The 25591-nt window shown below is 39.1% G+C and overlaps 1 protein-coding gene across 3 annotated transcripts in view; it reads right to left on the bottom strand.

Moving 5' to 3' along the window:
- The window catches only part of Wdr33 (WD repeat domain 33), a 106767-nt gene that overhangs the window by 43830 nt on the left and 37346 nt on the right, over nucleotides 1-25591 (bottom strand). Inside the window, exon 8 of one of the 3 annotated variants that reach the window (XM_041660470.1) lies at nucleotides 15050-16878. The exons of the other annotated variants lie outside the window; for them this stretch is intronic. Within the exon in view, the coding sequence (XP_041516404.1) occupies nucleotides 16742-16878 (137 nt within the window). The 3' untranslated portion in view covers nucleotides 15050-16741. Of the gene's footprint in view, nucleotides 1-15049; nucleotides 16879-25591 lie in introns of those variants that run through there. 3 annotated transcript variants of the gene reach the window in all.

A 25591-nucleotide genomic window follows, 5' to 3' on the forward strand; every position in this document is an offset into this window, starting at 1 on the left:
ATGGCATGAAACAAAAACCTTAGAAACTTTTTAAGGTTTTGCTTCTTCTTTTCTCCCTCCCTCTTTCTCCACTGTAGCCCAGGCTACACTGGAATAATCCTGCCTCAGCCTTGCATGTGCTGTTATTGCAGGCTTGAACTTCTTGTTCTTTATCAAATAAATACTGACAAACCCAGGGATCAAAAATGTTTATTAAGTCCAGGAGGTAGTGCATGCCTTTATTTTTTTAATTTACTTATTATGTATACAGTATTCTGTCTGCATGCCATAAGAGGAACCTGATTGAATTAGAGATGGTGGTGAGTCACCTTATGGTCCAGGAACTGAACTCAGGACCTCTTAACATCTGGCCATCTCTCCAGCCCCAGTGCATGCCTTTAATCCCAGCACTTTAGACACTGAGTTCAAGACCAGCCGGGTCTACAGAGGAGGTTTCAGAATAGCCAGGGCTACAGAGAAACCCCGTCTTAAAAAAAAAAAAAAAAGAGAGAGAGAGAGAGGAAAGGGGAAGGGGTGGATAGTATATAAAAATTTTTATTCAATGCCAGCAGTGTGGGCCAGGTGTAGTAGTACACACCTTTAATGCTAGCACTTGAGAGGCAGAGGCAGGTAGAGCCTTTTAAGTTTCAAGGCCAGCCAGGGCTACTCAGTGAGATTTGTCTAAAAACAAAACAAAATGAACTACGTGGGCTAAGAATGTTTTAGCTTAGTGGCAGATTGCTTGCCTACCAGATGAGGTCATAGATTCAATTCCCAATAGCACAAAATAAAAAACTATTCTTTATCAAACAGACCATCTGAGTAGTATCCAGGATGAATCACGGGAATTTCTAAGTACAACTATCAGTAATTCCCTTGCTCAGTATAGGAATAACACACTTGTAGTACCAGTATTCAAAACCTAAATAAAAAAAGAGGAGCTCCAGTTTGAGTTCAGCTACACAGATTCTAAGTAAAAGGGAAAGGGGCCGGACAATGGCTCAGCAGTTAGGAACACTTTAGACTGGAAAGGGCCCAGGTTGAATTCCTAGCACCCACAGCATGGTTCATAATCATCCAGTTCTGAGGGGTCCATCTCCCTCTTCCAACCTCCTCCAGAATCAGGCATGTACCTAGGGTACACACATAGACAAAACATTTATACACATAAAATTCCAAAAAGTAAGTGCTTGTCAAGTAAATAGAGTAACTATAAAAGGTGGAATAATGAGCTAGAGGTGCTCAGCAGTTAAGAGCAATTATTACTTTTCCAGAGGACCTGGGTCTGGTTCCCAGAACCCACATGGTGGGTCACACCTGTCTGTAACCCCTGTCCGGGGATCGGATGCCTCCTCACTCCCTCAGGCACCAGACACAGACAGTACACACATACATATAAGCAAAACAGTCATACCAATAAAATAAATATAAAAATAAAAACTTAAAAAAAATTAGAACAATTAAATAATTTGAAGTCAATAAAAGTATATTTTAATATATTTTAATTCCAATAGGTACTTGTGTTCAGTACTCAAACCCTATACAATAGGTAATAGTCAAAAACTTAAAAAAGAAAAACAAAAAACCAATATATATATATAGCTCAGATGACATGGTACTAGTTATGTCCTTATTCAGTTTACTGAACCTTTTGCAAGCCTTAATACTGGCACATGTAAAATGGAGAATACTATACAAATAGTAGATTATTTCAGAAACTAAATAAAATACATGAAGCACTTAGCATCATGCTAGATTCTAAATGTTCAATAAATAAGAGTTTTTGTTTTGACCGAATCTGTCCTGAAGAAGCTCACTGTGGGACTATTTCAACAGACCTAGATATCCAAGAACTGTTGTCACTGGGTAAAGTACAGGAGGCAGAAAATGACCTGATGGTTCTTTCCCAAAAGAAATCCCTTAAATTTGTTTTCAAATGATCCCTGAAAACAATAACATTAGTAATTCTCAACATCCCAGCCTGCACAAGCAAGCCTCAGTTTGGTTTCCAACACACTTATGCATATGTACACACATAGCACACATGTGTTCAAAATTGCAAACAATACTCTTAGTAATATAGGTTCTACTAGATTAAAATGTCATCTCCAATACTAAAAAGACATCAACCAATCCCTTTACGTTTATGGTATAAATGTGTTGTAGATTTTCTTTACATCATTTTCTCTATTTTAAAGAATAATAAGACATTTCAGAGGGTGTATGAAAAGTAATAATAGGTTTAACTCATGAGTCTTTAATTAATCACTTACCTCTAAATCTTTCAATGTCATGGAGAACCTTAAACCTAACTATTTAAGTTAAAGCTGGGGAATAGCTCAGTAGTGGAGTGTCTGCTATGTAGTGAGTATGAGAAACCCAGATTAAAATCTACACACACGCCAGGCATTGATGGTGCACACCTGAATTCCAGCACTCAGGACAAAGAGGCAGGTAGATCTCTGTTGAGTTCGAGGTCAACCTGGTCTACAAAGTGAGTTCCAATCCAAGACAGTCAAGGCTACACAGAGAAACCCTGTCTCAAAATAAATCATTTAAGAAAGAAAAGAAAAAAGAAAATAAAAAAAGAAAGGAAAGGAAAGGAAAGGAAAGAGAAAGAAAGAAAGAAAGAAAGAAAGAAAGAAAGAAAGAAAGAAATGGAGAACTGAGCTTGGTGTAGTGGTATATGCCTGTAGTTCCAGCTACATGGAAGGTTCAAACAGAAGGATCACTTGCATTTGGAAGTTCTGACTGTAGTGTACTATGTCAATCAGGTATCAGCACAATAACTCAGAAGTGAAGAACACCCAGGGTGCCTAACGAAGAATCAGCCCAGGACAAGGAATGGAAAAATAAGCCCGACATATTGATATATGCCTTTAATCCCAGCATCTGGAAAGCTGATATATCTCCATGAGTTTGAAGCTAGCCTGGTCTACATATAGTTCCAGGACAGCCAGAGCTACTTAGTAAGACCCTGCCTTCAAAAACAACATTAAAAAAAAAAAAAAAAACATAAAAACAAAAACATAAAAAAAGGCAGGGAGAATATTATGCAAGATGCTAGAAACTGACTGAAAGAAATGGAATCAAGATCTCAATGCAAAGTGAACTAACAGCAGACACAAGCAATATTCTCAGTTACAGTCAATGGTAAAAAATGATGACTCAGTGAGTGGATAAAGTGCATGCCTCTAAGCCTGACAATTTGAGCTCAGACGCACATGGCGGAAGAACAAAATCAACTCCTCCAATGTATCCTCCGACCTTCGCATGTGTACCAGGCACACAGACACAACAAATGTAAACTCAAGTAAATATGTATCAAAGGCTCTGTGTTTAGTGGTAGTCCAATGACAAGGGCTGAGGTATAGCACAGAATTCTCCATAGGGTACCCTGTCCAGGAAGCCATTACTGATTTCATTTCAAGTTTAATAGAACAGCTATCTTTGGCTATTGCCAGACAACTGTTTTCTTAGCAAAGTTAAGAATAAACTGGAAAAATACAAAAGAATACGGTAGCATAAAGTTTATAAAAATGCCGTAATATGGACCATGATGAACGGAAAGGGGAATGAAGAAAAGAGAAAAAAAAAGGCAGTTGGTATTCAGCCTAATAATAAACTAAAGCAATTCCACATCAGACTGTAACACACTTTCCTCACTACACATATACCACAATGAGGTCTAAGCTCCAGGAAACAGTGAACCTAACTCCAAAAGAAAGACAAGATAACTAATCAATTCTATCAGTCAAAAGAAGCTACTATTCAAATATAGGATCAACTGAGGATTTTACAAGTTTGAGAAAGGTTGAGCAGAAAGAGCAAAAGGAAAAGGCTAAGTGGCTCTAAGAAGAATAAATGGAAATATCAGAAGTAGTCAAACAACATATGCTTCGCGAGTTTCCAGAGATTTTAGTCACTAAAAGCAAATTTACTGAGCTGAGGGGTGGCTCAGTGGTAGACTAGCTGCCTAGCATGCTCAAGGTCCTGGGTACATTCACAAAAAGATAGAAAAAAGGAGGAGGTAATAAGAGACCTGGCAGAGAAGAATAAAACAGACCACTAAGAAAAAATGAAACTTAGAAAACTAAAGATTGCCAGATGTGTTGAGTAACAGACTCAACATCTGTCTGCTAAGAATTCCATAATATACAGAGAAAAGGAAACAATGAAGAAAAAATACTCAAATGAAATAAAGATCACCAATTTTAAATGAGTCCAAAAAGCTGAAGTTTAGAGTATTTTCATCTAAACAAAGAAAAATAGTGACTAAAAGGGCACAGAACGGCTGGCTGCAAAGATGTGTGGTGCTTAACAGAACCTACTGCTCTTCCAAGGGTGTGCACGTGCGCACACACACGTATTTTTATCAAAGTGTGTCCAAATGTCGAAGGAAGACCTATTTTACATACTAAGTACTATGCCAGCTAGAATTACAGTGAGATTCTGTCTCACAAATAAAGGGGGTAGGGGGACAAACTAAGAGGAGACAAAAACCAGGAGGCTCAAAGTAGCATCTAACTTCTTGTCAGAAAAACTGCTAATTTTCTGAGGGAACCTGGCATGGTGACAAAGCCTGTAAAACCAGCATTTGGAAGGCAGAGACAGGCAGAACTGGATCTCTGAATTCCAGGCCAGCATTGTCTGAACAGCCAGCCAGCTGAGGCCAGTCAGGCCATTAAGACATGAGACTGTCTTAACAAACAAACATTACATTAAATTCTCAAATAAAAACATTTTTAAAAAAATTTTAAATTCCTAGACAGGCAGTCATGACACATGTCTTCTTTAATGTCAGCACTTGGGAGGCAGAGGTAGGTGGATCTCTATGAGTTCAGGGCCAGAGTCTGGTCTACATAACTAGTTCTAGGGCAGTCAGGACTACACAGAGAAACTTTGTCTCAGAAAAAAAAAAATTAAAAAATAATTAATTTATGAGGGAAAAGTTATACCCTACTGGAGAGATGAGGCTAGCCAGGACTACATAATGCGGCTGCTGTCTCAACAAACAAACAAATAGAAACACTATTACATTTTCAAAGAACAAAAACATTTTTTAAAAATTTAAAATTTTTTGAGGGAAAAGCTCTTTTTACACCCTACTGGAGAGGCAGCTGAGCAGTCAAGGACACTGGCTGTTCTTCACAGGATCTGGATTTGATTCCCAGCACTGGCAATGGTGACTCACATTGTCTAAGTCCAGCTCCAGTAGATCCAACACCTTCTTCTGACCTCCTTGAGCACCAGGAACCCATGTGGTACACAGGCATACATGAAGGCAAAGCACTCATTTACATTAAAATAAAAAATAACTAAAATAATTTTAAGTAAGATAAAATTTATTTGCTCAAAATGCAAAACTAAAAATCTAAAATTTGAGGCTGGAGAGATAGGTCAGCAATGAAGAGCTGCTGCTCTTGCAGAGTATCCAAGGTTGTTCCTGGGCATCCATCTGGTGGCTTACAAAGGGTCATAACTCCAGTTCCAGGGAATCCGGTGGACCCTCTTCTGGCCTCCACAGGCATCAGGGCCACACACAACACACAGTGTACTTAACACACATGCAGACAAAACACTCAAACATACAAAATAAAAGTAAATCTTAAATTAAAAAAAAAACAAAATTTGCAGAGATGGAAGTTTTAATGACATTTAGATAAATAACTAGAATGTGTGAAAAAAACTAAGGATTAGTTAATTATGACATTCTCAATAGCTCATAAAATGTAAGAGTTAAGGAAAAATTATCACACGTCAGCAAGAAGGCTCAGTGGGTAAAGGCATTTGCTGTGAAAATTTAACAACCCTGAGTTTGATCTCTGGAACCCAATGGAAAGAAAGAACCAACTTCCAAAAGCCGTCTTTCTAATCTCAATACATACTCACAGACGTTCACATACACACAAAGTAATGTAAAGATTATCTTAGTTTGATATTCAACAGGCAGAATGGCTTTCAACAGGGACATCATTATCATTTCTGAGGTCTAATTACATTACTGTGTTGTGACTAATATATCATTTTCAGTAGAAACGCTGTTTCTTGGCTTCCATTCCTTAGAATCTGTGTGGTGAAGAGGGGTGGAATCATGGGTGTGCACAGTGCTCCTGCGATGTGGAAGGCAGATGACAATCTCGGCTGGTGTCCCCAGCTGCTGCTGCTCCCACATTCCACTTTATCTACGTACTTGTTTTTTGAAAGACAGGGTCTCTCAGTGGCCTGAACTCACTGGGTAGACTAGAGTGCCTGCCCAGCTAGTCCAAGGGATCCACTATTCTCCACCTCTAGAGTGAGCCACAATCCCTCCACCTCCTCCCCTGTATGAGTTCTGGGACGACACTCAGGTCTTAATTCATGTGTGACAAATACCTGAGCAACTGAGCTATTCCTCCAGCTCCGACTTCTTAAAGTTCTAATACAGAGAACAGAGGACAGAGGACAACTGTTGTTGAAGAACAAAACAGAAATTATGCAACATTTTATAATGTAAAGGTAAATTATATAACATCTTTTATGCTAAGGGAAATTAAAGGTAGAAAAGTGAAAGGAAAAAAAGACATTTAGGAGGAACAGATTTCCTTTGAAAAAAAAAAAAAAACTAATCACGAATGAGATATACTGCCTAAAATTAGGACCAAAAAATTTATACGTGGGCTGGAGAGATGGCTCAGTAGTTAACAACACTGCCTGCTCTTCCAAAGGTCCTGAGTTCAATTCCCAGCAACCACATGGTGGCTCACATCCATCTGTAATGAGGTCTAGTGCCCTCTTCTGGCCTGCAGACATACACACAGACAGAATATTGTATAAATAAATATTAAAAAAAAATTATACGTAAAACAGGAGGGAGGATCTGAGTTCGAGGCCAGCCTGGTCTACAGAGTGAGTTCCAGCTGGGACTACCTTAAACAACTAAAATAGATTAAAACAAAATGAGGAGGTGGAGGCAGGGTTAGGGGGTGAGATCACTCAACTGATCACTTCTCAGAACAGAAAAAAGACATTATGCCAGGCATATAAAAAAGAATGTGGGAGTGTCATTCTAACAACCACAGTTCTTAAATAAAATCTATCTTTGGTGATCACCAGAGAAGATTGTCAGGTTCCCTCCCACATTCTAAAATATCCTTAAATGCTATCAGAAAGATTTTACCTTGTAATAATTTTATAATTAAAAAAATGTTAAAAATCTGAATAGTGGGGCTGGAGATGGTTGACAGTTACGAAAGCTTACTGTCTCTGCAGAAGATCTGATTTTGGTTCAGTTAAAAATCTGAATAGTGGGGCTGATTCAGTTAAGAAAGCTCACTGTCTCCACAGAAGATCTGAATAGTGGGGCTGATTCAGTTAAGAAAGCTCACTGTCTCTGCAGAGGATCTGATTTTGGTTCCCACACAGCAGTTCCAAACCTCCACGGGGTTCCATACACAAATGTTCGATGCACTAAGACAGACAGACAGACAGACAGACAGACAGACACACATGCACATGAACTGGTATATTGTATATGGAAGAGCTGAAGAGATGGCTCAATTGCTTACAAGCACTTGATGCTCTTGTCAAGAGCTGGGCTTGGTTCCCAGCACCCGCATGGTAGTTTACAACCACCTTTAGTTCCAGGGCATGTGGGTGATGGTGTTCCACAAATGCATATACATGTATGTAGGCAAATACCCATACACATAAAATAAAGATGTTTTAATTAAATATGAAGATTTCCTAAAATAACCTTCTTAAGTACTTACTATTAAATGACCTTTGAAGACAACTTATCTTCCCAGAGTGTAAATGATTACACATTCTGATGTTACAATTCTAGCCTAAGGTTAAATTTTCAAGCGTAGACAAAAGTACAAAGAAACTTAGACTAAAACTGTTTTAGCAACGTTATCCAGGTTAGAGTATTACCTGTGATCTCAGCACTAGGGAGGGAGAGCAGGAGGATCATTGCAAGCTCCAAGTCACCAATGGTCTATGTTCCACACCAACCAGTACTGTAAAAAGTGAAATCTCACCTTTTCCCAACCCCTGTGGCTTCTCCCACAAAAAAAAGAGAAAGAAGGAAAAAAAAAAACAAAAAACTTTGTCTTAGAAAATACATAGCTTTGGCTCCAACTCCAGAACATGAAACTGGGGCAGAAGAATCATGAGTTAGGTGTGTGGGGCTGGAGAGATAGCTCAGTGATTAGGAGCACTGACTGCTCTTCTAGAGGACCTGGGTTCAATTCCCAGCACCCACATGGTAGCTCACAAAATAAAATAAAGTTTAATATACCATAAAAAATATTAAAAAAAAAAAAAGAACAATGGACTTCTTAAAAAAAAGGAGTTAGGTGTGTGTGTGTTAGAAGCTTAATAAAGCAGTCTTTACTAAAAAGAAACAACAAAGAAAAATGACAAAGATAGCTGAGCTAGATGAGCATTAGATAACCTACAGATGGAAAAACAGAGAGCACATCACTGTGTAATGCAAACTACTTTCTGAGGTAATTTTAAAACACTGGGTGTGCTTTTTGTTTCTTTGTTTTTCAAGACAGGGTTTCTCTATGTAACAGACTTGGCTGTATGGAACTTGTTCTGTAGACTGGGCTGGCCTCAAATTCACAGACATCTGCCTGTCTCTGCCTCCCGAATGCTGGGAAAGGCTTCCACCATTAAAGGTGGCAAATTTTTTGTTGTTGTTGTTTTTTGTTTTTCAAGACAAGGTTTCTCTGTAGCTTTGGAGCCTGTCCTGGAGCTCTTGTAGACCAGGCTAACCTCGAACCACCTGTCTCTGCCTCCTGAGTGCTAAGATTAAAGGCATGCGCCTGGCTACTAAATTTTTTTTTTTTAGATTTGTATAGAAAGTCTAGTAAGGTATACAACAAAGTCAGACATGTTGACCACAATCCTGGCACTTGTTGGTGGAGGCAGGATAAACAGAAGTTCAAGGTCATCCTCCACTACCTTCAAGTTTGAGGCCAGACTGAACTGTGTAATATTCTTGATTAAAAGAAGAAAAAAAAGCATGGGGGAGGGAAGAAGGCGCAAACTATTAACAAAATCGTGCTTACCTTGGATATGAGACTGAAAGGGGACCCGCAGGACTGACATATTACTATATAACTTCCATTTTAAATTTTACCTTTTTTTTTTTGTTTGTTTGTTTTGGTAGGGTTTCCCTGTGTAGCTCTTGGCTGTTCTTAAGCTTGCACTGTAGACTAGGCTGGCCTTGAACTCATCTTCCCGCCCCTGCTCCCAGGGCTGGGACTAAAAGTGTGTGCCACCACCATCAGGATGTTTTAAATTTTCAATGAGTACTCAACTATTTTTATAAAAAAAAAATGGAAATTTTCAGGAGAATCATTTCTACATTAATTCCAGCCAGTTCTTTTCTAGCTCTCCAACCTTTACTCTCCAAACACGGGTGTGTTTGAATGGATCTTACAAACTCTCCAGTTCTAACTTCCACTGGATGAATAAACAAGAGTACATTTGTTACCATGCAAGCCTGTAGAGGAAAATGCGCCTTAGTACTGCACTTTGTCTTCAGCCAGGTTGGCTAGGAAATGGTGCAGCTCATAAATCAAATTACAAGTGTGAATACAGAGGTCAGCAATGTTATGTCTGCCGGTACTGTTATCACCTGTGATTTTCCCAACCTTACTGGAGACAAGACATGTCAACACCAAAGCAGATCCATTTAACCATGTCAAATAAAACTTCCAACAACATATACCAAAAGCAGGCACAAATGATATGCTTGGTGTTTCCTCAAGAGTATATCTACATAACCAGAGATTATACATCCTTTATGAGGTAATTACACAGAAATCACATGATCAATGTGTCCCAGTGGAAGAACGCAGGTTAACCAGGTATGTGTAACAGGTCTGCCTCTGTCTGGGGACCTGTGTGGTGTCAGAATGTGTAAAGTGTGGGTCCAGGTTTCTGGACTGAACTTAGCCTCAGTCATCACAGGGAACATGAAACCAAAGTCAAAGCAGTAGGCAGCAGGAAGGCCTCACACTCTCTTCTGTCTTTAAGGAATGTTTTCTTGGGCTTGGAGAGATGATGGTTCAGAGGTTAAGAGCACTAACTGCTCCTGCAGAGGACCCAAATTTAGTTCTTAGCACTCACAGCAGGCAGCGCCCAACTGCCTGGAACTCCAGACCCAGGAGATTCGATGGCCTCTGTGACAGCCTCTGCTGGCACCTGCGTGCATGTGATACCTATAAACTCATGTAGGCACACATACACAAAAATAAATAAAACTTTGGAAAAAAATGTTTCCTTTTACTTAACAATCTTAGGAACACTAACAAGAAAAAAAGCAAAGGGTGATGGGGAAAAAGGTTAGAAGGCAACAAAAGTTCTAATTTACAAATATTCATAATGGAGGATTTGAATTTTGTTCTTGTTTTTATTAAAAGAGGACCTCACTCTGCAGCCCAATGTGGCCTAGAACCGGCTAAGTAGCCCTAGCTGGCAAACTCGCAGCAGTCCTATGTCACCCTCCCAAGTGCTGGGACTATAGGCAAGCATCACAGCCAACATACCAACTCAAGTATTTGATTTCGACTCTAATTAAAATGACTATTAAAAATGTTCAGAATAAGGCCCAATCATGTGAGCAAAGAAAGGCCTTACTGCACAGGCCTGACCAACTGAATTAGAGCCCTGGATCCTAAAGGGAAGGAAACCTGACTCCCAAAACTGTCCATTAACCTCCCGAAACACTTGTACACACAAACGGGGGGAGGGGGGGGGATCACTTCTTTTAGCGTTCAAAATGAGGGATGGATGGCAATAAAATTTTGTTGGTAGAATGAATGCTGGATTCAATTTGCGGCACTGAATAAACTGGAAGCTCAAGATCATCCTGATACGTAATGAGTGTGGGGTACCCTGGAATTTATGAAACCCTGCCTTTAAAAAAAAGTTCAAAATAAACAATTCATATTTCAAAATATTATACACAAAAATAAAACACATCAGTGTAAAGAACATTTTGCTATAAATCTATGTAGTAAAGCTCAGAATAATATCTCAATAACAAGAATTTATCTACCTAGAAATTTAAAATGTAACTAATGGGTCAGGAAAAACTTTAAAAAATGAGTATTCAAAAAAAAAAGTGTGGGAATACACACCCATAATAAGGCAGGGGAACCACCAACACAAAGCTAGCCTGGACTACATTGTTACACGGTCTCCCAGACAAACAAACGCAAGTAGATAAACACAGTAAAAATAAACTTAGAGATGGAAAACATAGGGAGTGAATTCCCTTAAGTAAGCCCATAATTCTGACAAGAGGGCAAAGGTATGATGAGGATTAAAATAAAAGAAAGGTTTTTAAAGAGCTAGGAGGTGGTGGTGCACGTCTTTTAACCCAGCACTCAGGAAGCAGAGACAGGCAGAGCTCTGTGAATTCGAGGCCAGGCTAGTCTACAGAGCTAGTTTCAGGACAGATAGGTCTACACAAGGAAACTCTTGTCTTGAAAAACAAAACCAAAGAAGAAAGGTTTTTAAAAGCCTTGAATGATAGCACCTATCTTTAGTCACAATACTTGAGAGAGAGGCAGGCAGATCTCTAGCCAAGACTCTATCATCAGCCATTTCTCAAAAAACAAAACAAAAACATAAAAATGTCATATTATAGTTATGTGCATGTGGCTTACATACAGTTAGCATTATCTATGATACATCTAAATGTGAGAATCACTAAAAATAGTAGTATAATCACATGCTATCCTAACTCTCAACTCAATCTTTTTCCCTAAACAAATCTTTTATTACCTCCTAATCAATTCCAACCTCCTCTTAAATCAGCTAAAATGTATGTTCTTTTCTACACATGCTATGTCTTTTAGTATCTTCCGTTGGTATATTTGACAAAAGCAACACATATGTGCTTTGCCCTACACTGTGTGTAGTGCTTTCTGTGAATGTCTGTGACCCTCAGAACAACCTGGTGATCAAAGTACTACTAGCCATGACCTAGATGGAGAGACACACACTGAGAAGACTACCCTACTAGCAAAGTCAGGGTTGTTGGCCATAGCTGGACAAAGAAAGAGCAAAGAGCTCAGGAGATGATTCAGTGGTTAAAATAACTGCTACATAAGCATCAAAGTGTCAGCCATCTGCAGAACCTACATAGATGCCAAGGGAGTGTAGTGGCCCGCCTGGAATCCCAGTGCTTAGAAGGCAGAGATGGGGGTTCACCAGGGAAAGCTAGACTGGCTGGCCAGAACAGCAAAACAGACAAGCTCTGTATTCAACCAAGACCCTACCTCAATGAATGAAGCAGAGATATCAAGAAAGGCTACTGACAGGAACCTCAGGCCTTCACTGCATGTGCACTTGCACACAAGAATATGCCCACAAAAGTGTACATGTATGCATGAACACACTCTACAAACTTATACAACACATGATCTAAAAAAAAGAGCCAAGATTCCCATAACAGAAACCAAGGACCTAAAATTCTGGAGCTGCCAGAAGTAAGAAGCCCAACCACTAAAAACAGCAATTACATTTTTTGTTTGTTTTTCTGTTAACATCTTTAATGACATTTATTTATTTGGGAAAAGGGCACACACGTACAATTAAATATACAAGGAAGTCAGAGGACAATTTCGGGAGTTTGTTTCTTCATCATCTGGATCTTGAAAATCAAACTAAGGTTGACATCAAGTTTGGCAAAAACATTTACCTGTTGAGCCATCTTGTCAGCTCTGTTGCTGTATAGTTTATTCCTATTTAATTAATTTATTTTTTCCCATACCTTACGGAAAAGGTTTGTTTTCCATACCTTATCCTCCTGTTCCAAAGAAACAGATAGAATAGGAGCAAACTTGCTTTCATCTGTTATTGAAAGGATATAAACTAGAGTTTTTGTCTGATTTTTTTTTGAAACAGGATCTAGCCTCAGCCTCACAAGTACAGAGATTAAAAGAACGCACTGCCACACAGACGACAATACAAATCCACTCACACATACACACACCCCTACTCCTAAAATGGACTGCAGGCATAATTCAGTGGTACATTTATCTATCATGTGCAAGGTTCTGGATTGTTCCTCCAGCACTATAAAACAAAAACCTAACTTCAACTAATCTTTTTGTGTGAAAAAACTGTTGTTCTGAAAGCTTTAACACCATCAGGCATGGTGACTCGATTAACTGTAGTCACATACAAGAAAGGCAGAAGCAGATGCCGGGCAGTGGTGGTGCATGCCTTTAATTTCAGCAGTCAGGAGGCAAAGGCAGGAGGCTGGATCTCTGTGAATTTGAGGCCAGCCTGGTCTACAAGTTCAGGACAGGCTCCAAAGTTACAGAAACAACCAAAAAAAAAAAAAAAAAAAAAAAAAAACCAGAAGCAGAAAGTTCATGAGTTCAAGACTAAAGTTACATTACAAATTTCAGGCTGGCCTAAACTAAAGTTTTATATTCTTAAGTTTGTTCCAGATAAATTTTACTATCCTTCTGCATAGTAAAACCAAATTCTTTTGTTTCTAAGATTTGGAGAACAAATCTTCTATGGAAACATCTTCATCATATATAAGGAGTGTTACTTCTTGAGGGGTGGAGGTTGGGGAGATACCTTGGTTGGCCTGGAACACAGATCCACATGCTTCTGCCTCCTGAGTGCTGGGATTAAGTGTGTGCTACGATGCCCCATTTTCTGTTGTTTCTCAAAGAAATGTGTCTTGCTTTTTCCATTGTGCTACAGATGACACTAACCAGATGTGTTCTCAATTTTTAATAAATATTGATCAAGCCTTATCAACAAACAACTTTTCTGGATTTAAAATTTACTCAAATTTTACTTAATTATAAGAGAGTTGAGATGTAAGGCACTGGGAAGCATTTGCTAGCTAAACAGCAAGAAGACCCAAGTTCACCTCAGAACCCATGGTCGGGGAGGGGGTGCTTGTAGGGCTGGAGAGATGGCTCAGTCAGTGTAGGTCAACTGTACAATTCTGAGGACCTAGGTTCACCTCAGAATCCATAGGGGTAGGATGGGAGGTGGAGTAGAGTATATTGTAAGGCTGGAAAGATGGCTCAGCTGTTAAAGGCACTGGCTGTTCTTTCTGAGGTGCCTAATTCAAGTCCCAGTAAGCACATAGCAACTGTCTGTAATTCCCAGTCATGAATCAGGTAAGCGCATGGCACACAAAACTACATGCAGGCAAACGTTTATACACATTCTTAAAATTTTTATTTATTCATTCATTTTTGAAATATTCTTGTAAGCCTAGTACTGTGGAGGTTTGCTGGTGGACCAGTCTAGCCTATTACAGTCCCTAAGCCTCGATGAGAGACCCTGTCTCAACAACAACAAAATGCAGATGGCTACCGAGGAACAATACCCAAGGATGACTTCCGGCCTCCAAACATACATGAGAACATGTACATACACACATCCACAAATGCTTACATAAAGAATTCAATATTGAAGAGAGTATCCTCAGCTGGGTAAGGTGGCACATGCCTTTAATCCTTGCACTCTGGAGGGAGAGGCAAGAGGGATCTCTGAGTTTGAAGCCAGCCTGGTCCATACAGTGAGCTCCAAGAAAGTCAGGGCTACATCATGACCCTGTCACAAAAGTCCAAAAACAAGAAGAAAACACAAAGAATATCCTTGGTTTATCAAAAAAATATGGAAAAGACTAATCTTGGAGTTTACTAAATGACAAATGTTCTTTCAAAACCTTCCATGTTTTAAAGGTATCACCCGATTTATATGAACGATCAATACAAATCGTGGTTATAAATTACCACTTTTGTGGGCTGGAGAAGTAGCTCAGTGGTTTAGAGCACTGGCTGCTCTTCCAGCACTCGCATGGGAGTGTATAACTCACTGTCTGTAACACCCTCTAACAGACATACATTGCAGGAAAAACACCAATGCACACAAATAGAAAAAAGAAAGTATAAAGGGGGGAAGGAATTACCACTAATTGTTTTATTTTGAGACAGAGTTTCACTCTATAGCCATGCTGTCCTGGAACTCACTCAGTAAACCAGGCTGGCCTATAACACACAGAGATCCACCCATCTCTGCTGGGATTAAAGGTGTACACCACCCTCTCCTGGCTTAAAATTATTTTTTTATTAACACAAAGATTACCTAATCACATAGAAAGTCTCCTATCATACAGTTAGAAGTACATGCTGCTCTTCCAGAAGAGCCAGGTTTTACTCCCAGCACCCACAGGGCAGCTCACAATTGCCTGGGTAGTAAGTTGGGATGAGAAATGGCTCCCATAGGTTCTGGTCTGAATGTTTGGTTCACAGTTGGTGGAAGGGCGTTGGAAAGGATTAGAGGTGTGGCCTTCAATCCCAACACTTGAGAGGCAGAGGTAGGTAGCTCTCTGAGTTCAAGTCCAGCCTTGTCGACAGGATAGCAAGGCTAACCAAAGAAATGGTTGGAAATGGGAAGGCTACGTTTGTTGGAGATGGGCTTTGAGGTTTTAAAAGCCCAGGCCAGGTGCGGTTCCACCATGCCCCCCATATACACACCCTCTACTCCAACCAGCCAATAAGATATAGCTCTCAGCTACTACTCTAGTGTCATTCTTCCCTTCCTGCCTGCCGTCATGCTTCTCTTCTACCATGGTAGTTCACAGACTCACAAGCTCCCAACTAAACAAATGTTTTCTTTAATAAGTTGGCTTGGTCATGACATTTCATCACAGCAATAGAAATGTAACTAAGAGAGCTTAAAATTCCAATTCCAGAAGATATGACACCCTCTTCCATCCTCCATCACACATGGGTATACATATACTCAGGCTCACACAAAAATAAAGAAGTAACATTTTAAGAGAGACTATGTTGGAAAACTCAGTTATTTATTTTTCTGGTTTATTTGAATTCTGACTCAAGATCCCATGTAGCCAAATTTACTTTGTAGCTTATAAGACCTTAACTTTGATTCTCCTGCTTCAACCTCCTGAGCACTAGGATTCAATGCATACACTACGATGTCTGGTGTACACCGTACTCAAGATTGAACCCAATGCTTAGTATATGCTAGGCCAAGACCCTAGTGCCTGTGGAGACCTGCTGGCAACAGGACATCTAAAAGGCAAGTATGTCTGGAAGGCTATAGTACAAGGCCATTTTTGCTGACTATAAGCAAGGTCTCTGGAACCAAAGAGAGCACAGAGCTCTTCTTAAAATTGAAGGTGTTTATGCCTATGATAAAACTGATTTCTACTTGAGCAAGAGATATGTTTATATGTATAAAGCAAAAAAAAAAATGCAACTCTTGTGGTGGCAAACCAAACAAAACCAGAATGATATCTGGGAAAAGGTGTAGCTAGGGCCCATGCAAACAGTAACAAGCTTCATTCCGAATTCCAAAGCAACCTTCCTACAAACGTCACTTGACACAAAATCTGTGTGACGCTGTACCCCTCCCAGATTTAAATAAAAAGTACATACATAAAAGTGGGGGGCGTGTCAGTGAGTCTGGTGGTTGGTAGAGGCTCATTCCTTCCTTTATCCTAGCATTTGGAAAGCAGAGGTGGATCTGAGTTTGAGGCCAGCATGGTCTACATAGTGAGCTCCAGGACAGCAATGACTACACAAAGAAATCTTGCTTGCCTTAACACCCTTGCTCCAGGGGAAAAAATGGCTCAGGGGAAAAAAATGACACTTGCCCCCAAGCCTGACAAACTGAATTCATTTCTAAGACACATAGACTAAGTAGGAAAGAATCAACTCCCATGGGAGTTGTCTTTCACAGAGGTCAAGAATTATCTGATTCGGGGCTGGAGAGATGGCTCAGTGGTTAAGAGCATTGCCTGCTCTTCCAAAGGTCCTGAGTTCAATTCCCGGCAGCCACATGGTGGCTCACGACCATCTGTGATGGGGTCTGGTGCCTTCTTCTGGCCTGCAGACATGCATACAGACAGAATATTGTATACATAATAAATAAATAAATAAATAAATAAATAAATAAACATTTAAAAAATATTTTAAAAAAAAAGAATTTTCTGATTCACTGAAAGTGGAACTCTGGAAGACTCTGATATACTATATTTTCATGTCAAGGCCATATAAATAAGTACTAAGTGGCTCAGATGTAATACAAAACATCACTGACAATCATACTGAAAACTGTCAAAGTAAAGTACAAAGTACAAAACTGCTGTCTTAACTACTCATATACCTAACTAGTCAGTTAGTAAGCTTGCTCTCACAAGAAAATAATGCCAAGTTGAGACCCACAATCCTCTTCCCAGTCAGGGTCTTATAAAGCCAAGGATTGCCTCCAACTCCCTATGTAGCCAAAGCTGACAGGGCAAAAGCTCCCACATCCGGAGCTTCCTGCATGCAGTGCAGCATTGCATCTCCATCTCACCATCATCTTTGCTCTTTCACAGAAGATGCTGCTGTTGCTACTGTTGCTCAGAATTGAGTCCAGCGGCAGAAAAAGCAAACTAAGTGCTTGTCATTCGGTAAAAACTTGAAGGACATTTTTTTTTTTCTTTTGGCTTTTCAAGACAAAGGTTTCTCCGTAGCTTTGGGGCCTGTCCTAGAACTTGCTCTGTAGACCAAGCTGGCCTCGAATTTACAGAGATCTGCCTGCCTCTGCCTCCTGAGTGCTGGAATTAAAGGTATGCTCCACCAACCACCCAGCTTCTGAAAGTCATTTTTAAGTTGCAAAATCTACTCTACAAATCAATGTTATTTTTGCTATTAGTCACACCCAGACAAGAAATAAAAAAAAAACTGAAAATATAAACTTAGCCATAAACAAACAAACAAACAAAAAATTGAAAATAGCCAGCTTCTGGAACATAAAAGAAGCCTACTACTTAAGCATGGATCCTGTCTGTCAGATATACATTTTAGGGCTGGAAAGATGGTTCAGCAGTTAAGAGTACTTGTTACTTTCAGAGGGCCCGTGTTTGATTCCAGGCATCCACATGGCAGTTCACAATTATCTGTAACTCCAGTTCCAGGGGACCTGACATCCTCTTCTGGCCTCCATGAGCACCAAGAACACACATGATGCATTGACAAACATACGTAAAAATATAAAACCTAAAAGACAGACATTCTGAAACTACAGTCAATTATGAACTTAGCTTTAAAAACAAAACAAAACCCAAAAAAACCTATTGTTTAAAAACCATACAAAAAAGAACAATATCTTAACTTCCAAAAAAACTGAAAGAACCAGACATGGTAGTGTAGACCTTTAACCTACAACTCAGGACATAGAGGCAGATGATCTCTAAGAGTTTGAAGACAGCTTGGTTAACAGAGTAAGACCCAGGATATTAAAACAAACAACCCCCCTCAAATAAATAAATAGAGGGAGGGAGGAACGGAAGGAGGGAGGGAGGGAGAGAAGGAAGGAGGGAAGGAGGGAAATGAAAAGCTGTCTAGAGAGTTGTGCTGGGGTATGGAATAAATAAATGCAAGTTGTCAATAATTTTATGATTTCCTGGCCATGAAGATGTTAAAGCCTGTACTACAAAAATGACCAATAACAAAATGAATGAATGAATGAATGAGCTGAGGATACAGGCTAACATGTATGAAATTCAAGTACTACATAATAAAGGCAGCCATTTGCATCCACGCATCCCACACGTGCAAACTAAACCAATCTCAGACCTGTTATATCAGGAGTAAACCACTAGGTCTGTACTAACATGTAGACTTTTTATGTCCTTATTGCCTAAACAACTATTTATCCACCACCCACACTGTATTATATAGTACAGGTAATTTAGAGATAGCTTAAAAGAACACAGGAGGGTTAAGTGAATACACAACAACAGACAGTATGCTTAAAGTTAACAAAGCCCTGACTTTAACCCCTAGTTCCAATATAAATATGTGTAGGTTTATCAACTACCATTTTACAAAAACAATTTCAGCATAGGGAACTTTGGTATCTTCAGAAAATCTGGAACCTGTTCTGAAAGGATAGCCATACACTTCCGAAATAACCACTTTTATCACAGTATCAAGGAGGCTGTGAAAATAGTTCTGTGAATCACCTAACAGTAACTAATATTGAATACTGTATTGTAATAACTAGTTTGACAACTCTCATGAACTCATTTAACTCACAAACTAACTCAAGGTTATTATTAATCATCATTTTCGATCAGTAGAACTTGCCCCAGAGTCCCATGTTGCTAAAGTCTAACACTGTGACTAAAACCGGGAGTTAAGACTGCGTGGTTAGAATTCTATATAGGACTCTTTCTTCATATCCTCATTTTTAGTATTGTTGGTTTGCTTCTGTTGAGGAGGTGGTGTTATTTTAAGATGAACATTTGCTGTAACTATGGTTTAGTTCTTGCCACAACTCTAGTTTTGACACAAACTGAGTCACCTGAGAAGAGGAAACCTCAAGTGAAGAACAGTAAAAAAAAAAACAGACCAGCCTGTGGGCATGATCCTGAGAGCAATTTCTTGATTGATGACTGATGTGGGAGGGCCACTATAGTACAGCAGTGCCAACTCTAACCAACAAAAATGAGATAAAGGAAACCATAAATAAACTAGAAGAGTAAAATAATAATTGAAATATTTTCCTAAGCTAGGAATATAGCATGCTAAAACAGGAAAAGAAGCATGACAGAATCTCTAGAGATATGAAAAATTTCATCTTATCATAGAAGTGGTTAGATGGGTTTAGTGCAAATATATAAAAATAACAGGTACAATTTGTGTACATACGTGTGTACATGCACATGCAGGGAAACAAATTTAGAAGTAGCGCAAATCAGGGAGAGTAGTTCATGTCTGTAACCCTAGCATTTGAGACAGAAGACCCAGAAGTAAAAGGTCACATGTGGTCATGTCACCTCTGATCCCAGCAGCACTTCAAGGATGGAGAGAGGAGAATGGTTCGGGCTGGCTACTCAGCCAGCATAGCCATAAATCCCCAAGCTCTAGGTTCACTAGGAGACTTTGTCTCAAGGTAATAAGACAGAACTGAAACAATACCCAGTGTTCTCTAGTCTTGATGGAAATGTAAGGGCTTAAGTTCTTGCATACGTATGTACATATACACACCCCATACTTAGGCCTGAAACCTTGAACAGACAAAACTACAACCTCAACCCTATTCTTAAACTACATAGAAACACAGTCTGCTTAAATAGTGTGAAACTCAACCACCCATCAAAAATAATTTCCCTGAAAGCTAGTAAGAAAATGTAGCACAATTTCAACAGACACAAATAGTTTATACAACAGCCCATGCTGTACTCTTAAACACAAAACCTTCCCACAACTAAATTCAAATATGATGTTCTACATTCTTCATCCTCAATATTCTAGAAACCCATACTAGGTAAACCCAATCCTACTTCCATACAGAATCATCTACGTATCTTTAGATGCTGACTGAGGAAATGGCACAGTTGGTTAGGTGCCTACTGCAGAAGTACTAAGGACCAGCCTTTATCCCTACTGCCCACATCGTGAGGGCAGAAGTGCACCTGTAATTTCAGTGCTGGGAATACAAAAGTAGGATCCCTGAGCCTTGCTAGTCTAGCTAGATGGCTATAAAATCAGCTCTAGGCAAAGTGAGATGGCTGGATGTATGCTCTATTACTTGGGAGGCAGAGGCAGGGAGCTCTGTAATTTCAAGATCATTAATTTCAGAATAGCCAGACTTATGAGACTCAGATTTGGGGGTGGGGGGCATATCCTTTGTTACACTACTCAGGACACAAAATTCCATCCTCATGATAGCTCACAACCATCTGTAACTCCAGTTACAGACTGAGAGGATTCAACACCTTCTCCAAACCTACAAGGGCACCAGGCAACACCACCTTCAGCAAGGCTGACTGCTTAAATTACTTGTTAACTTACTGCTGTAAAAAACTGAGACCACAGGCTGCCTTAGTGACACATGCATTTAATTCCAGTCCTCAGGATGCACAGGCAGGTAAATCTGAGTTCAAGGCCAGCCTTGTCTACACAACAAGCTCCAGGATATCCAGAGCTACATAAGGACCCTGTCTCTAAGATTGGGGTGCTGGCAGGCAGATCTCTGTTCAAGACCAATCAGGACTACATATTAAAGACTACCCGGGGGAGGAGGGGGGAGGCTCATAAGCAAAACTATGTGTAGGAAATGGCTCCTGGCTTTTGTGTATGGTACTGAAAGAATCACACCCATAATGCAAAGTGAATACTCTACAAATGTGCTATATTCTCAGTCCCTGACTGCTTTTGAGACAGGGTCTCATTAAGCTCATTAAGTCTAAGCTGGCCTTAAACTCCTGATCCTCCTGCTTCCTGCTAGGGTAAAAAAGATATATATACCCATTTAACTGGAGTGCTGAACTAAAGGTATGTGTTATCATCAACTGATTTTTTTTTAATTTATTTATTTATTAAGGATTTCTGCCTCGTCCCCACTATTTTTTTTTTGTTTTGTTTTGAAGACAGGGTCTCACTATATAGCTCTGGCTGTTCTGAAACTCATTATGTGGACAGATTAGGTTTGAAGTCACAGACATCAGCCTGCCTCTGCCTAACAAATCCTGGGATTAAAGCCATGTACCACTACTCCTGGCTTTTGAATGAAATACATTTTTGCAAGCCTATGAGAGCCAGAGAGTGGAATGTGGTAGTCTGAATGATAATGGCTCCCATAAACTCATGCTTGAATCCTTAGTCCACAACTACTGGAAATTTTGGGAAGGATTAAAAGATGTGGCCTTGCTGGAGATGAGTCACTAGGGGCAGGCTTTGATGGTTCAAAAAACTCAAACTATTCCCATTAGCTTTCTTGCCTGTTGTGTCTCAAGATATAAGCTCTTAGCTACTACTCCAGCACTATGTCTGCATGCTGCTGCCATGCTTACCCCAATGATGGTCATGGGCTCTAACCCTCTACACTGTAAATCCCCCCCAAATTTCTTCTATCAGTTTCCTTCCTCAAGGTGTTCTCCCATAGTAATAGAAAAGTAACCAAGAATACAAACTATGTTACAAAGATAACAGGATTTGTGGTTTTCTCTTAAGAAATAGAATTTTGTAGGATGCTATATAAAATGTTATAGATAAGTAGTAAGTAAATTACTCACAATGAAGATCACATTTTTACCCTGAAGACTCTGTAAACATGTTTTTACACCATTTAAAAACCTACCAAACTAAAAGATCTTTGTAGTGAAGGCTTTAGCTTATTTAGTAAAAATCACAGTTGAAAGCAATCAAGAAAAAATACACAAAGACTTATCAAGAATGCTGCTGGGCATTACATGCCTTTAATTCCAGCAGCCGAGAGGCAAAAGCAGGCAGAACTCTGTCTAGTCAACAGAGCTAGTTCCCAAACAGGCAAGGCTACACTAAGAAAACCTGTCTCGAAAAAAAAGCAAAAAGAAAAAAAAGTATTAATGCTATTCTTTTTCTTATGTTGTGAGGTGAACATGGGGTTCATTTCTTCGCACTAAGCGATAATACTGAAGAGAGAGCCAGCACCTTAGAGGATGAGTCGGGAACAACACCATAAGTTCTTTGTTGGCCAGCATGTGCTACTTAGTGAACGCAAGTCTAGCCTTAACTGTGTAGTAAGACCCTTTCTTAAAGCGAAGCAAAATAAAATTTAATAAAATGGGTTTGGTTTAGCTTTGCTTCTAAAGACAGAATCACACTTTGCCCAGACTGGTCTACAAATGCTATGTAGCAAAGATGAGCTTGAATTTCTCCCCACTGCCTAGATAAGAGGTATGTGTACTACCAAACCCAATTTCACGTGATACTGAGGCATAATCCTAAGACTCAGTGTATGCTAAGCAAGCACATGCCAACAGATTTGTTCCCAACACAAGGCGCTTCCTCTGGACAATACTGTAAGGTACCCCTTGCTGTACATTTATATAACTTAGCATATACCTTGTAACTCATTTGCTGTTTCAACAATCCAGTGTGATATAATGTTTCTGTGGTTCAGTTAGTAGTACATAAATAATTGTAACCGCTGGGCAGTGATGGTGCACTCAGGAGGCAGAGGCAGGTGGATCTCTGTGAGTCTGAGGCCAGCCTGGTCTACAGAGCGAATTCCAGAACAGGCTCCAAAGCCACACAAAGAAACCCTGTCTTGAAAGAATAAAAAACAAAACAAACAACCCCCACCCCCAAAAAACCCCACTATAACCTACAGGGACAGTTTTTAAGGAAAGTATTAAAATAAACTGGAGTTCCCTCTGCCCACACTCTCTCTACTCCCCTACCAAAATCTTTACTTCATAATTCTATCACCATAGCTCAGAAATACAATCTACGATGACATTTCTTTTAAATATAAAAGGTTAGGGATATAGCTCAGTGGTTGGGTTACTTGCCTAGCATGCATCCTGGGCTACACAGCAATAAAACTCAAGCCAAACACCTGCCTTCAAATCCTAGCCCTACTTCTTATACTGTATGAATAATCTTTGGCAGGTTTATTTAACTTCATTTGTAAAGTAGGTTACATCTTATTCCAAAGGGTTGCTGATGATGCTCTAAATTAAGTACTTATACTATGCCTGATCAGTGTGCCAGTTATTATTGCTAAAACCAAGAAGATAAAACAAATTTCAAGTGCAGTGAATTTCTGGAGTAGATTCTTTTTATAAGTTTAATTCTTCTCATTAAAATTTAATTTTACATTCTTAATGACTGCACTTTTTAACTTGGCAGCAAGAGGTTTGTTTTGCTTTTAGAGACAGAGTTGCAGGTCTTCTTCCCTCTTCTATGTCAATAAAGTATTTATAACAAATATTATTAAGTTTACTCACTGGTCTCTGCTTTGAAGATGATAAAAGCTTGTGAAAATATCTTGCCTACAAAATTTTAAGCACTCTTTACTTGAGAAAAAGGACAAAAGTGTATAAACTCCAGTATATGACAGATATTTACAAGATGTTTCCCAACTCAACTTCATGAACTTATGAATCAACCAAGCAATACTTTTGTACAGCAAATCTCCCAACAATTGCTCTATGCCCATTTTAAACAGGTTTTTCTTGAGTTCGAGGCCAGCCTGGTTTACAATAGCTAGTTCCAGGACAGGTTCCAAAGCAACACAGAGAAACTCTGTCTTGAAAAACCCGTGTGTGTGTGTGTAAATTTTGTACTGAAAAATTGTGATTTTTTTATTTGTAGTATTGTGACTTCTAAAAAATACTGTGTACTTAAAGCTGAACTCAGAGAAAAAAAATGACTTATTTTTAAATATTTAATTGGCTGTCAGAATAGATCACAGACGTTTTTTATTTTGTTTCTAAGTGTCTTACAGAGTTCAGGCTGTGTTGCACCTCACAAGTGTTGAGATTATAGCCATGCATTAAATGTTTTTGCTTTTTTTTTTTCCTTTGATGTTCCAAGTAGAAGAGAAGTTGGAGAAAAGCAGATTATCAACATAATGGAAGAATACTATAAAAATCAGACCTGATATCAGTAAAGGAAAACATGAGGCAATAAATGCTTTATCACTAAAAATCTGAATAAAAGTCTGATTTTTATTATGGATGATGGAGAAAAGGTTAAGTATGTATTAAAGCCTCAGAATATATATATATATCATCATCACCTCCCTTCAAATAGTGTTTTCTTGATTTTTCAAAACACCTAACCTCTCAAAGTGAGTGCCTGACACATACAAGAAAAAAGGAGCATGTCTGCTTGCCTGCCAGGTAGGTATGGGTAGACTATGACTTACTTATTACAGGGCAACTGACGTTTTAGAAGTGGAACAATCATCCTGTCCAAATTTTGGCTTTGGGATCCAATGTTTTCCATGAGAAGCTGCCTTCAGGTCCTTTCTTCTAATTTTTGATGAATAATTTTGTATTCTCCCAGTAATGACTGTAAATCTGACCTCGAACCATCAAGTATAACAGAAATGCTCTTAATTTCACAGCATTTAGAAAACTGAATGATAGAAAATAGTAACTGGAATCTAAAATCTAAGAGTTACGTGAGACTTGCTCCATTTTATTTAAATTCACCTGGACTAAAATTAATATTAAAAAGGTTCACCTTAACTCAAATCTAAAACTATCAAGTGCTGCTTCTCACACTCCATTTCAGACACTGTCAAGCATATGCAGGGCTGTTCTCAGAGCCTTTCTAGAACTACTGTGTAAAGTGAAATGAAGTTAACATACAAAAGATTGTTGCAATACAAACTGTTGAGCAGTCTACTATGAGATTTCTACTCTATTTCAGATTATAAAGTCAGTCATTGTAATCCCCCAGGATTACTTTAAATAAAAAATTTTATTTCTAAGGATTTTTATTTCTAAGCCTAAGAACAGTGATGAAAGAGCCAACATAAGTGTACAATGAGAATGAAAGTCAGGTGGTTAAGAGTCTAGTTATGGTATTGAACCTGTTATTTTAACAAGTCATTTAAGTCTTCTGGGTCACGTACTCTTCCATAAATGAGTCTCCCTCGTTCTTAAGTTGCATGGTGTCATGATCTCCACAGTGCATATGCCTCTCAATTTGACAGGCACCGACAGGACCCTACACTAGCTGTGGCGATGCACAACTGGACATGGATCCAAGACAATGTGAAAATACATTCAATGATATTGGCTGGAATTTACCTTTTAGTTTTTTAGTTT

Source organism: Microtus oregoni, unplaced genomic scaffold, assembly GCF_018167655.1.
Source record: "Microtus oregoni isolate MIOR12 unplaced genomic scaffold, Mior012 000011F_ref0000422, whole genome shotgun sequence".
Classification (NCBI taxonomy): domain Eukaryota; kingdom Metazoa; phylum Chordata; class Mammalia; order Rodentia; family Cricetidae; genus Microtus; species Microtus oregoni.